The sequence below is a fragment of the Oryzias latipes genome, chromosome 12 (genome assembly GCF_002234675.1).
Source record: "Oryzias latipes chromosome 12, ASM223467v1".
Classification (NCBI taxonomy): Eukaryota; Metazoa; Chordata; class Actinopteri; order Beloniformes; family Adrianichthyidae; genus Oryzias; species Oryzias latipes.
Window position 1 is genome coordinate 17,916,344 of NC_019870.2, and position 13,559 is coordinate 17,929,902.

At 39.0% G+C, this 13,559-nt stretch overlaps 3 protein-coding genes across 6 annotated transcripts; 2 read left to right on the top strand and 1 right to left on the bottom strand.

The window, feature by feature from the left end:
- The first annotated feature begins 986 nt into the window (after nt 1–986).
- LOC110016014 (putative helicase mov-10-B.1) lies at nt 987–1,761 on the top strand. Its single transcript, XM_020707388.1, has 4 exons — nt 987–1,145; nt 1,219–1,410; nt 1,546–1,614; nt 1,693–1,761. The coding sequence occupies exons 1-4, from the start codon at nt 1,002–1,004 to the stop codon at nt 1,744–1,746; spliced, it is 459 nt and encodes a 152-aa protein (XP_020563047.1). The 5' UTR covers nt 987–1,001; the 3' UTR covers nt 1,747–1,761.
- A 3,704-nt stretch (nt 1,762–5,465) lies between these two features.
- Nucleotides 5,466–11,410, top strand: LOC101164734 (syntaxin-2). Of its 4 annotated transcripts, none has more exons than XM_023960740.1 (9): nt 5,466–5,785; nt 5,982–6,081; nt 7,540–7,639; nt 8,078–8,152; nt 8,602–8,669; nt 9,658–9,766; nt 9,865–9,938; nt 10,016–10,153; nt 10,228–11,410. In XM_023960740.1, exons 1-9 carry the CDS (start codon nt 5,586–5,588, stop codon nt 10,465–10,467), a joined length of 1,104 nt encoding a protein of 367 aa, XP_023816508.1. In that variant the 5' UTR covers nt 5,466–5,585; the 3' UTR covers nt 10,468–11,410. The 4 variants fall into 4 exon arrangements, with proteins under 4 accessions (XP_023816508.1, XP_023816509.1, XP_004074905.1 ...); XM_023960741.1 differs by having other exon boundaries at nt 5,985–6,081; XM_004074857.4 differs by lacking the exon at nt 5,466–5,785 and having other exon boundaries at nt 5,839–6,081.
- A 51-nt stretch (nt 11,411–11,461) lies between these two features.
- Nucleotides 11,462–13,559, bottom strand: LOC101164987 (phosphoglycerate mutase 2). The gene is made up of 3 exons (XM_020707789.2): nt 13,035–13,559; nt 12,761–12,941; nt 11,462–11,888 (listed from the first exon to the last, which is right to left on the bottom strand). The coding sequence occupies exons 1-3, from the start codon at nt 13,449–13,451 to the stop codon at nt 11,719–11,721; spliced, it is 768 nt and encodes a 255-aa protein (XP_020563448.1). The 5' UTR covers nt 13,452–13,559; the 3' UTR covers nt 11,462–11,718.

Below are 13,559 nucleotides of genomic sequence, written 5' to 3' on the forward strand. Positions count from 1 at the left end.
TGTGGTTATTGCAACTTTGCATCACATGTTGCTCTATTTCTTTCAGTGTGTTTCGTGCTGTGTACAATTTCAAAAGGACTGTTTTTCATCCATCCACACAGGCATACTGAAGAAAGTTATGCTGTCAAAATAAAAGTGGGGTGTTTAAAATAACAAAAGAGTTTCTCTGTCACTGCGAATGACAATAAGGTGAGAAAACAGAACTTTAATAGCATGTTTTTCTTTGGCAAAGTTGGAAAGTTTATTCATTTATTTTGTTTCTATTACAACAGGCAGTTGTGTCACTCATGCATGCACGTCACATTTTAGGTTATATGTATTACTACATCAGTTCATTTCTGCTTATACCGCCCTGTGACTACATTTGTAGAAGGTCAGCTCAACTATTAGCTCGGGCCTTAAAATTTAAAATGTCTACCTATTTTTTAAATTAAAAAAAGGTAAAGTCATTGGATTTAATCGAAATTACAAAAAGAAAACCATTAAAAACTCTGCAGCTTCTGCATTTTTTCTTAAAAAAATCTAGAATTAAAATTTTGATTCCAAATAATTAAAGATAAAAACAAACAAATGACAAGTTTTGCTTGGATTTACGTGTATTTTGTGTATTAAACAAACTTTTAAAGAATGTATGTTCACAAGGTAATATCCTCTTTGTAGGATCAATGAAGTGTTATTCTATTCTATTCTATTACAATGATCATTTTTAATTTTTTGGGTCAAACAGTGCAGGGTAAAAAACATGTGAGGGTCTCTGCTGTGTACTCTTTCAAAATAAAATTAGCATCATTTTAAATTTTGTGGTAAATTCTCATTTAAATGTATGTATTGTTCCAGTTTACAAACTTCTCCTTTAGGAGCAGGATGGTATGAAAAAAATCAGATAGCCACAATAAATGCTGGACCTGTTTCTACTTGCTGAGTAAAAATGATGATCTTTTGTCACTTTAAATAATTTCGCAGGATTTTTATAAACTTTTTCCCCAAGTTCTAATTTTTTTATGTGTCACCCGATTCATTTTGAATCTCCCAGCTCCCATCCTGCCATTCTCAAAGTTCCCAACGACCTGTTTTATGGTGGAGAGCTCCAGCCGTGCGCTCGTCTTAGCAAGTTATACAATCAATTGGAGCTTCTGCCCAAGGAGGTGAGGAGAACGTACACAGACAACAAGCAGCCTCAGTCCACTTCTGCTTTTGTGACTTCCTTATTCGTTTCAGGGTTTCCCGGTGGTCTTCCATGGCGTGGCGGGCATCAGCCAACAGGAAAAGGGCTTCTCTTATTTTTACAACATGGCAGAGATTGAAGTCATAAAGGAATACCTAAAATCCCTGATCCAACACCTCCACCGGAATAATGTGAGCCATGTTCCACCAGGAGAAATCGGCATCATCTCTCCATACAGGAAACAAGTCAGTTTAATTACATTAAAATGTTTTTATTATAAGAAATCCTAAAGAAATCTGAAATAGAAAATTTACAAACTTTTCGTGGCCAGAATAGTTCTAAACACAACTCTAACTTTGTCTTTAAATATCTACCTACAGGTGGAGAAAATCCAAAAGGCCATTCAATGGGATGCAGACCTCAGCAAAGAAAATTTGGAAAATGTAGAAGTCCGTCAGTGAAGCTTTTTGGAGCTTAACTGTAAAAGATTTTGCAGTCCATGTTAAGCAACTGTTTGTGTTTTCCAGGTTGGGACAGTGGATAAATTTCAGGGTAAAGAGTTCAGGGTGATTCTGATGTAAAATCCACTCCAATTAGCTTTTGATCGATTGTGAAAGGGTTCTCAGTTGTCTTTTAATTATGATTATGCCATTTTTAGACACAAAAAAAATAGCATTGTCGTTTTCTATGGTTTCTAACTGTTGGCGCAGAGCAACCCCACCTCCTTTCCCCTCACCTTTGCTGAGCGCTTGGAGCAGGGAGCTTGTAGCTCCCCCAGCATACAAATACACTCTTTTTCAAACAGCATGTTTCGTCTCCTCCAGATTCACAGCAATTTGAATTGTATATCATATTTGAAGTCATATTTCACAGTTTGGGATCGTAAAGTGTTAATCCTAAAATATTCAACTAAAAAGGTAACCATCCACTTTCCCAACACCTAAATCCCTTTGGGGGTCACAGGTTTGCTGGGGCCTGTGCCGGCTACTGTTGGTGTTGGTGGGCCATACCTTGGATGGGTCACCAGTCTGTCACAGCGGACCCCAATCACTTCAACACACTCTCAGGGTCACTTTAGAGTAACCAATCAACCTATGAAGCATATTTTTGGACTGTCAGAGGAAGCTGGAGTTCTCCCCATTCAGGCCTGGGAAGAACGTGCAAACTCCACAGAGAAACATCCCAGCCACACTTGGCTTTTATTTTGAAATTACTGTAGACAGTTGAGCGACACCAAGAATAAAGTCTTGTGAAGCACTTAAATTGAACATGAAATGTCATAGATATTATCAAAATACTTTCCTCTATAACCAGCTACATATTTCTGAAATTGTACCAGAAATTTCAGTGAGTTTTACAAAATTCTCTATTGTAAGTCAGAAGAAAACAATGCCTCCAGATACACTAAGTATGCATGAATATAAAGCTGGCTTTATAGATGACTAAAGCACTTTGTTTTTATAAAGAAATTCTGTAAATCAAATTGACAACAATTATTTACTCATCATATTAAAACCCTTTAACTGCCTGCTCAACCAAATGGTTGAGCAAACTTTGAGTCACCATATTTTTTATAAGAGAAGTTTCTCACTTAACTCAAACTGACTAAGCCATCTCAACCAATTGGTAGAAGCATGCAAATTTAAAGAAAACCAACAGATGGCACTGTGTCAGTCAGTTGCTTGCCCAACCTCTGTGACTGACAAACAAGTCACAACTTGAAAATGATCATACACTCTTTCTTCCTTTTTCATGAAAATTTGAAAGGTAGGAATATTTTTCTTACTTGGTATAACAGGTAAAGGCTTTAATGAACAGAAATATGTTCCTAAATAAACAAAAATAACCAAATTTATGTTTGTAATAATTTTTTTAAAACATGCTCTACCAAACGGTTGATTTGTCACTTTATGGTATAAGTAGCAAAATCAGGCCAATGTTAAATAATGGGACTGTTTGTCATAAAATCAGTTAGAACAACCTTCTAAATCATCCATTACTAAAGAAATAATCTTTAACACATCATAAATAATAATTTAAAATACATACTACTGTATAGTTTTGTCTACTTTTGAGTTTATATCAGCCTTTGTGTAAAGAAATGAAAAATCAAGATTTTTACAGCTAATTCACTTGAAACTAAGCAAAAATAGAGGCAATAATAATATTACTAACATTTACAAAAGTTTTCTATCATTATCTTTTGCTTTACAACTACTAGATAGACACTAAAACATTCTACAGTGCAAGACCACGACAAAATCCACATGACTTAGATGCAGATCTGTATGACAGTGATGATGACCCAACAGAGGATTCTGATTATCAGTCCACACATGCAAAGGGCATTGGTGACAGTTCTTTTGAATCCCTGGATGAAGAAGAATCTCTTTCAACAAGCAGATCTTCTACACTGCCACCTCATAAGAAGAACAGAAAAAGCAAACACATGCCATTCTACCTTACCAAGAATAGCCTGTCTCCTCCAATTTTGTTGGAGGAGACAGGCTATTCTCTTGACTCAATATTCCCTCTAACCCAAGCAAAACCACAAGAAGAACATGGAAGCATGAGGACATTGAGGAATTCAAGGTTCCAGATTCAAGATTTGAGCCTCCTGAGGATGTACACATACCATTCCAATACTTCAAAATGCTTTAAAATGATTAAGCATATTGCTTATCATACAAATCTTTATTCTTCTCAGATGTTGGGAGATATTACAAAGACAAGTTCAAAGAAATTGAGGATTTCTTAGCAATTCTTCTGTTCTCTGTATGTTTTCACCTTCCCATCGCAGGCGGACAACTGGCACCAAGAGTCAACATAATTGCTGACATCATGCCAAGGAAAATATTCCAGTTGTTATGCAGATATATAGATTTTTGTGATAAGTAGCACATCAACGAGAGTACAGACCAATTTTACAAGATTTGATAACAAATGATTCAACCTGCTGAGCAATGCCTTTGGGATCATGCCTCTTTCAACAGTCAGGCGGTGGAGTAAAGAGTCAAAAGAGTTCATCCCATTCCCATCACTGATCCCTGCCAAATAGATCTCTCTGATATGCTGGTGCACCTGTATAAGACCTGTACAGCTAAATCAAGGTGATGGTAGAGTCCCCGTTTGGATACATCATCGACTTTTGTGTCACTAATTCCTGGCTGGTCTACAAGAGGGACCTACTGAAGCAAACACCAGTGTCACTGAAAAGGTTCTGCCTGGCTGTTGCACACAGTTTAAATAACATCAACAAGCAAGCACCCAAAGTTGGCCGACCATCATTGAGCCCTCTACCACAGATGTGGAAAGGCCACACACAAAGACAATCACGACCAAAGCCACATTGTGCACTACGACAACATGGGACACCTGCCTCTTCACTCTGAAAAGCAGGGACGATGAAACCCCGGTCCAAACAGGTCAAAATGTCAGAAATGTGTTATTCTGTGTCTCATTTCAAACCAAGAATGTTTTATGAAATACCATCAAAAGTGAGTCAATATCCAAAATCTTTGTACTGTCAAACAACTTCCAGGAATATAGGTCAAAATTTCCTTTGTTTTTAAAAAGTTCAATGTTTGAGGCATGATATAAAGAATGGAGACAAATGCCCTTAATATTCAGTGTTAATAATTTCTAAATTAATTGGTTTACATGATTTTTTTCAAATATTTGTTGTTGTTATTTATTGTTTGTATTGACTTACTATTGATTTATTATTATTATTATCATTATTATTATTATTATTATTGACTTATTGTTGGGTTTTTCTAAATAATTTAAATTACATGTCAAAGAGGTGTAAAACTTCTAAATGTTTAGAAATTATTTTAAAAAATTCTTTGTAATAATTTTTTTATTTGTAAGAAGTCCTGCAACTATGCATTTTCCTTAAAGTTTGAGCTTTTAAGGCTGACTGTTTCTCTCCTTTAACAACAACAAATGATGTATATATATATATATATATATATATATATATATATATATATATATATATATATATATATATATATATATATATATATATATATATATATATATATATATATATATATATATTATAAATATAATATATTTGGATATATGTATAAATATATATAAATGTAAAAATATATATGGTACATAAAATCTACTTAGACACCACTAAAAGCAATAGAAATCATTGTCATGTGGGCGTCGTCGACCCCACCAAGATGGCGTCGCGCTCCGGCACCGTCGGCCAGGCTTCTAAAGCAAAAAAAAAAAAAAAAAAAAAAAAAAAGGCTTTAAAGCGGGGGTGTCTCCTCTAGCGATATAACTCATTGGTAGGACCATTCAAAGGTAGAGGCGTGGTAGGGTGGCATCTTCCCAAAGTAATATCATCTATTTACCTTTGAAATACCAGAAAACGTCGTTTTTTTTGTCGGCAAATAATATGACCCCAGCTTTTTTAAAACAAAGTTTAAAACTTTTTTATTTATTTTTAACCTCTGGAAGCCTTAGACTTGTCCGTTTCTTGTACTTGCGCCTGGTGTTTGTTTACCAGCTGCACGGGGCGGCGCATGCGTGCCCGCGCCTATTCTCACACAGGTGTGCTCAGTCAGTGACATCACCTCACAACAGGACGCAGGGCAGGTGAGTTGTTGTTTTCATACCGAGCTGCTATTTTGAATATTTCTCTTTTAGTTCCAGGGTGGTGGACCTCGCTCCTCTTCGGCCTCACAACTAAGGGTTTTAAATAGTGTTTTCTTAAAAAATAAGATGTTTGTGGGCGCGCGCTTTGTTTTATTGTAGAACATTTGCTGTTTATGACCGGGTTACATTTGGAAAGCAGGTGGAGGGAGGAAACTCCGCAGCAGTCGATAAAAGACGGATGCGACTCGCGGGGGGGAGAGAGCACGGACAAGATCATGGAGGACTGCTTCAAAACGGTACAGTTTACGATACCCACAAACCTTTGCGACCTACTAAAGTTACTAAAACCTCGTGTGTTGGCTTTGAAAGTGGCCGTTAAACCACACCTGTCTGCTTCCTTATTTTCCCGCGTCACCTTTATTCGCCCGCTAGGTTTAAGGTAAGGCAGCGCCTGAGAAGACTGCCATAAACTGCTGTTTACGTCGTAAAGTGTCACCCTATCTGTGTTTGGCTACTGGCGTAATAAATGGTCATGACTTGTAACGGATATTCTTCATGTTTCAGTAGCAGCTAGTGTGGAGATGCAGTCAGATTTGTCTAAGTACTGTAATAAATCTTCAATATTCTTCTTTATTTATTGCTTTAAATGATGAACTATTCATTTATGTCAGATTTAAAAAAAAAAAACAGTTCTCATTTTTGAGCCATTGCACTTTGATTTAGGGTGACATGACTGCAGCAATGAGGGCATGTGTGTATTTTTGATTGATCTCTATCTTCAATTGCGTTTCTGCTCTAGTTATTCTATTTTTCTTTTTTAATTAACCTCTGTTTCTTTCCATTTATCCAAGAGAAATTGACAGTCTACACAACCTAAGTTATGATATAACAAGGGTTTCTGCAGTCCAGTAATTATAATGTTTTACCAAAACTAAAACTGTAATTTGTCACGTTACTCAGTTACTGACAATAGTGATTAAATTAAAGTAGTTTGTTACTTTGTTATCAGTTCCCCCAACACTGCACATCCTGTTGATGAAGGATTTGCACATGGTCAGTACATTCAGTATGTGCCCCTTACTGATGGCTAGAGTGCAGCGTAAAGACATGGTACAAAAGCATCGTAAGTGTGTGTAACTCACATTATCCTTACAAATGCTTCACCATACATTTACCCCACGCTGGAAAATCAGACATTTAAATTTCATGACATCTTTTAAGGTGGCCGCACAAGCCAAAAGATGCGGCTGCACCTGTGTGCATCCCTCTACGGCCTTCACAGCACCTTTATGGGTGCATGTGACTAAGACTTTAGCCGTGATGTCACAGACATGTTTCAGGCTGCAGGTTTTCCCTTTGCAATAAGAGCCTCTCAGTGGATCCTGTACACAAGCAGCAGGTGGAGCGACTGTAGTAGCGTAACCACACCCTCGTGTCTTCAAGTCTCAGTCGATGCGCCACGTGTGTAGATGCTAATACGTCTGTCCCACATGAGGGTTTATGAATGTGTCCAGCTTTCTTTCCTCCAGTAGTTTACAGAACACTGTTTCTACTTTGACAGTTTTTTTCCGGAATCCTGTCATGCACCCTATAGGGGTATGCGTACTGGAACTACTGCTACAGATTAAAGTCAGTTTTTTAGGGATAACTTTGCCCTTACTGTCCTCTAGACAAACCTCTGAATACAAACTCTGTGTCTACTGCTCTTCTTGTTTACACAGCTTTATGGTGTTTGTGGGTTGTTTTTTTTGTAGGTGGGGGATGTGAAGAGGCTTATTGAGAAAATGTCCAGCCACGTGGAGGAAATGGAAGCAGTTCACGGCGCCATCCTGTCCTCTACAAACCAAGACCAGAGTAAATGTTGGATTGTTGACATTTAGAGCTCATTAGATAATGTTTTGACTGTTGGCATCACAGAGTGGCTGATCTGGTTGAAGGTCCACAACAATGAAATGGAATTTAAAAAAGCCTAACAGCATAAACAGCCACCACTGCTTTTATAGATATGATTGGCTTTGTCAGAAATTTTTTTTAGTTTACTTAATATAATTGTTTACACACAAATGAATAAAGCTGATTCGCTCTGCCGATCCCTGAAGGGATTCCGAAAATCAGCCATCTCTCTCTCTCTCTCTTTGTGTTGTAATCCAAAACACAGCGTCATGTTTCCTAAAAATATTGAATGGTTGACACACATTAGATGTATGTCATGAGCAGCTACAGACTGCCTTAAAGGCTAGTTTATTTTTAAATAATGAAATCTTTTTTTATTTATTTTTTTGGCATTTCTAGAACTCAAAGAAGAGCTGGAGCTGCTTAACAATGAGATCACACAGAATGCCGGCTTGGTCCGAACAAAGTTAAAATGTAAGTGAAGTTATAGTCCCTCGTCTGAGTAAACGGTACGGGCATACCGGATTTTTAGCTTCCATTTGGAACTAATCTGATTACAAAGGAGTAAAAGTACACAGTAGTGGCCTTAACTCCTTATTTGACTGGCAAATGGGAGAAAAAGAGGAAGTGGAGACTTCCACATTCTGCTGTCAGGTATGTATGGATGCTGTTTTCATGTAAAATTAAACCTGACGTGTTTTCTGATCAGTGATAGAATAAACCACCAGGTCACATCAGAACTGCACCAGTTTCTATATTTTTATACTTTGATCGGAAAACAGACCTCAGTTCTGTTATATTTTAATGTGACTTTTTCAACATTAAACAAGTGTATTATTGTTGTCGACCAACCATTTAGAAAGCTACAAATGATTACTGGGGCTGTAGAAATATTTGACATGGACTTTTTTTTTTTCCTACAGCAATGCAGAAAAGCTGGTTGAAAGAGAAAACTGGTGTCTCAGTGATCCATCGAATCTATGAGAACCAGGTCTGGAAATTCACTTTTTACTTCCTGTTTTGTTTGTTTGCTTAGACTCCCAGTTTCTATCACGCTGACATTCACGTTAGGATTGATGTTGAAATTGATTTTTTTTTTCCTTTCTTCAAGTTAGGCCTCAACCTTTTTCAGGCCACGATCGGTCTGTATGAGGCTGAAGTTGGTTTCTGACTTCTCTTTATTTAATTTTCTTTTGCTTCCAGTTTCCCACAACTTTTGAGTGTGAAGTTTATCTTGATTCTCTGTCAAATATCTGCAGCTGCTTTTAACTTTAATTGTTTACTAGAGTTTGTGTAGTAAAATGCGAAACAGATTTTCCCTTGACCCATAACTGTCTAAGTGGAAACTAAAAACCAGACGCCAACTTCAGCCTCATCTGACCTTCAAGATACAACAGATGAATACAAAAAATAAATAAAACAGTAACTAAAACTGATATTTTCTAAATATAATAATAAATGTGAATCCACCAGTTGAGCAACTTTCTTAGCAGCATCTTTGTAACATTGTTGCTATTATTATGGTAAATCCATGTTTGGAGCAAAGACTCCTGCTTTTTGTTTGTTAGCTGCAGCTGAAATCCATCTTTTATTTAGAAGTTGAAGCTTCTTCTGTTTCCTCATTGGCTCTTTTCTTCAAAAAAGAAACCTTTAAAAAGTGTTTGGTTTCTATTAACTTTGCCAGCTTCAGGTTTCATAGTAGCGGATGGATTTTCAATGTGTCACCGAGCGACTTGACATTCGTCACGGAGTCGGATGTGGTGGAAAGAATCCAGTTTTTAAAAATAATACTTCCTCCACAACCAGATTATAAATAAATCTTTAAAACATTTAGGTTGTGTTGTTTTTTTTGTTTTTTTTTTTGTAAACCAACCGTTCCACAGATTGTTACTGGCCTTTGGGTTGGGGGGGGGGGTGTTCTGTTTTGAGCAATAGCTCAATAATTTGATTTTGAATTGTGCTGACTCCCCGTTCAACAGCACTCTCATCTGACCCGCTGCTTTGATGAAGTGATGAGGCGACACCACCGAGCCCAAATCTGCTTCAGAGACAAATGCAAGGCTCAGATTCAGAGGCAGCTGGAGATCGGTGAGCAGCCTGAACATGTGGGAGTTAAAACGTCTTTCTAGTACTGCATTCATTTATTCTTCATCTGTTGAAAATGACTTTTTTTTGTTGTTATTTAGTGGACAAGGCGACTTCAAATGAGGAGTTGGAAGAAATGCTGCATTGTCACAATTTGGCCATTTTCATAGCTGATGTTAGTGGGAGTTTGTGTCTTATCTAAATTGTTCTTCTTGTTCTCTTTTGAAATAAAAATGTCTTATCGTTGCTCAGGTGAACTCTGAGACTCGTGTGTCGGGTCGAGCTCTGAATCAGATCGAAAGACGTCACCAGGACATCCTGTCCTTAGAGTCCAGCATCGGAGAGCTTCGTGAGATATTTGCTGACACAGCAATGCTGTTGGAGAGTCAGGTAAGTGGTGGCATGTGTGGACACACAGGCGCAGCAGCAGGCCAGCCTGTGTCAATTCTGATTGTTTCCACCAGGGGGAGCTGATTAACAACATAGAAAGGAACGTCACAAGTGCAGCGGAATACGTGGTCGAATCAAAGGCAGAGATGGATAAAGCCATTACGTACAAGAAAAACCGCCTCCAGGTGGTTTCGCTCCCGAGCTTTTTCAGGCCTTTCAGAAAAAGAAGCAGTACCAAAACCAGACCAGAACCAAACCCTTCTGACCTGAACCACAACTGGACCAGTGAGCTTGAAGGTTCTAATCAGGACTGAAGCCTGTGCTTCTAAAACACCAAAACTCCTCAGTGACATTTGTCTGAACTGCTCTCCAGTATCGAAGTGTTTAGCTTTGTAATAGATCCAAACTTTTTAAATGATCTGTTTTATTAGATACGGAAGATATTGGAACAAACCTTTCAGGAAATCTGTGCCTGACGAACCGAGTCAGGATCAGACCTGGTTAGACGCTTGAGAAACATATATTTATTCAGTCCACTTGTTATTTATTCTGCCATCCAGTAGATGGCACTATAATGCAGAATATGGGACCATCAATGCTACAGTGTAACATCTTCTTTTTAAAGTTATTGTTTTATGTGTTTATAGTCTGTAATTTAACAATATTTAATAAAACTGTTAAACCAAGACTCAAATAATTTTGCAGTTTTATCTTCTGTAAAAAAACAAAACAATGAAAAATATGAACTAAAACGTCTCAAAAATGGGATTGTGTGCATCATCAATATTGTCCAAAATTCACTTTCATCATGTAGGTGCGTGCAAAATTCTTTGGGTTTATGAGTATGTGGCGGGGGCACACAGTCCAGGACTGCTGCTTGGTGTTGCTAGTTATTTGAATCCCATCTTCAAAGGCTTTATCCAGCAGAATAAAAACCAACATAACTTAAAAGTTAACATGCCACATCTGAAGGGTGGTGGTAATCTAAGTTTGTAAGAAATATTAATGTTTTCAGACTCAAATGCTGGTGTTTTAGGCCTTTCCAATGCAGTCTGGGCAGAGTGAAGAAATGGTCTGCATCATGGGAACAGTGCCATGTGAACTCCTTGACTTTATCTCCCAGACTGCAGTTCTCTACCCCACCCCCATGTCTGCCTCCAAGATAATATTTCACAGCACCTTTATGCTGAAACCACTGATTTCTAAATAAGAACAGAAGGTATTGTAGTACAAGACAAAATTGAAAGCAAAAAAAAATGAAGGCAACTCTTATAAGCTGATACGAGAAAAGATAGAAACGGATCTAGATAAAAACAAATCACTTTTTTTATTTGGGTTTGCCAGAGGGGTGATAGAGTTTAATCAAAACATTAGAGGGGGTTAGTGTCTGCGTGGATTGACCAGGCTTTTATTTTGTGTCAACCAGGCAAACTAAAACATTTCCCAAAGTTGGAATGAAAATTTACTTTAACAGATAAAAGAAAAACAAGTCGAAAGACAGCGGAAAAGTCCCTTTTTTGGATTTTTTTTTTTTTTTTTTTGCCTTCTGGAGCTTCAGGGGAAGCTTACTTCTTGGCCTTTCCCTGGGCAGCCACAGCCTCCATAGCCTTCTTCACAGTTTCCTCATCGCCCAGGAAAGACATGGGCTTCACCGGCTTCAGGTCGGCGTCCAGCTCATACACGATCGGGATTCCAGTGGGGAGATTCAGCTCCATGATGGCTGCATCAGACATACCTGACAAAGGTTGACAGAAACGGTTTAACTCACTGAAGCTCAAAGCTGTCAACTTTTAAAGTCCTACACTGATTTTTGTTTCGTGTTTTGTCTGTTTTCAAGTGTTCCTAGCATAATCTTGTAACTATAATTGTGCCATTTTTAACCAAAATCCAAAAATCTGTGTCGTTTTCTAGGACATAGTTTCAGCAGAGCGGCAGAAGTTCATAAGAAATTAGAGTTGGGGAGTAACCCTGCTTCCACTTCCCATCATCAATCTGTTCCCATGCTCTCCCGCTAGCTTACGGCCCCCGACCTAACATTATCGGTGCCTTGGACAAGGATAACAAAGTTGTACGTGGATCTAGTCATCCACGGGTGGATACATCGGAATGGGGCGGAGCAGTGAGCTTGTGCCCCGCCCACTTGTAGAGTCACAACTACCAGCTTTCTCAAATGGACATTTTTCCGTCTGCCTCTGATTCACAACAATTTGAACAAAGAAATACTCAGAAATACAATTTTAGGCTTATGTGTTCTCCATCAACAAAAACATGTTAAAAACATCATTTCCATTGGAGAGTGTCTTTAAGTCCTATCCAGACCTACCATACTGATCCTGCCTGACATTAACTGTGAAATGACCCCCCCCCCCTCTCCCTTCAGGTCTGACCATTCTCAAAAAGCTCAACCTTTCTGCATAAAGGTCATGACCGTAACAGGAGCCACATTCATGCTCCTCCTCTCTGAGTCCTTCATGCTATTTATATCTACTGTAATCCACATCGCTGAGTGTGGAGACAAGTAGAGGTTTTTTTTTGTCTTTGTCTGCAAACGAAGCTCACTTCTAACGTTTTTTGTGACTTAAAAGATAAAAAAGCCCTGAAACTCACCCTCTAAGTGCTTGACGATGCCACGAAGGCTGTTGCCATGAGCGGCGATGATGACGTTTTTCCCAGCTTTGATTTGGGGGGCAATGACATCGTTCCAGAAAGGCAGGGCGCGGGCAATTGTGTCTTTCAGTGACTCACAAGTGGGCAACTCCCCAGGCTTCAGGTCCTTGTAGCGCCGAGACTGGAAACAGATAAAAGTAGGTGTGAAACCTGCACTATGACATTCCTCTGCTGCATTTATAATAACTGATAGTTTCTAAATGTGTTGTCTCACCTCACTGATGATCTTGTGATAAGAGTGGTCCTTGTCCATAGGTGGAGGTGGGATGTCGAAGGAGCGACGCCAGATCTTCACCTGCTCCTCCCCGTGCTTCTCGGCCGTCTCTGCCTTGTTGAGTCCGGTGAGGCCTCCGTAGTGGCGTTCATTCAGGCGCCACGTGCGAATCACAGGCAGCCACATCTGGTCCGTGCCCTCCATGATGGTCCACAGGGTCTTGATGGCTCGCTTCAGCACAGACGTGTAGCACACGTCGAACTTGAAGCCAGCCTCTTTGATGGCTTGGGCTCCTCGCTTGGCCTCCTCCATTCCCTTCTCACTCAGGTCGGCATCAAACCAGCCACAGAAGCGGTTCTCCTGGTTCCACGCACTTTCTCCATGACGGACGATCACCAGACGATGGACAGCGGTCATGATGAAGATGGCTCCTCCTGAGTTTTACCAGACACACACCCCTCAGGCCTTCTTAGCGGCTCGATCCCACACGATCCACAGCTCTGGCCGGCATACCACACTCTTTTT

What these genes read in the sequence shown, in the direction of transcription:
- LOC110016014 (XM_020707388.1), top strand. Translation starts at nt 1,002, where the DNA reads ATGTGTCACCCGATTCATTTTGAATCTCCCAGCTCCCATCCTGCCATT. An exon ending in TCTCTCCATACAGGAAACAA is followed by an intron (nt 1,411 to 1,545) that starts GTCAGTTTAATT and finishes ATCTACCTACAG; the next exon opens with GTGGAGAAAATCCAAAAGGC. An exon ending in AAAATTTGGAAAATGTAGAA is followed by an intron (nt 1,615 to 1,692) that starts GTCCGTCAGTGA and finishes TGTGTTTTCCAG; the next exon opens with GTTGGGACAGTGGATAAATT.
- LOC101164734 (XM_023960740.1), top strand. Translation starts at nt 5,586, where the DNA reads ATGACCCCAGCTTTTTTAAAACAAAGTTTAAAACTTTTTTATTTATTT. An exon ending in CACAACAGGACGCAGGGCAG is followed by an intron (nt 5,786 to 5,981) that starts GTGAGTTGTTGT and finishes ACATTTGGAAAG; the next exon opens with CAGGTGGAGGGAGGAAACTC. An exon ending in CAATGCTGTTGGAGAGTCAG is followed by an intron (nt 10,154 to 10,227) that starts GTAAGTGGTGGC and finishes TGTTTCCACCAG; the next exon opens with GGGGAGCTGATTAACAACAT.
- LOC101164987 (XM_020707789.2), bottom strand. Translation starts at nt 13,451, where the DNA reads ATGACCGCTGTCCATCGTCTGGTGATCGTCCGTCATGGAGAAAGTGCG. An exon ending in ATCACAAGATCATCAGTGAG is followed by an intron (nt 12,942 to 13,034) that starts GTGAGACAACAC and finishes ATCTGTTTCCAG; the next exon opens with TCTCGGCGCTACAAGGACCT. An exon ending in CATCGTCAAGCACTTAGAGG is followed by an intron (nt 11,889 to 12,760) that starts GTGAGTTTCAGG and finishes AACCTTTGTCAG; the next exon opens with GTATGTCTGATGCAGCCATC.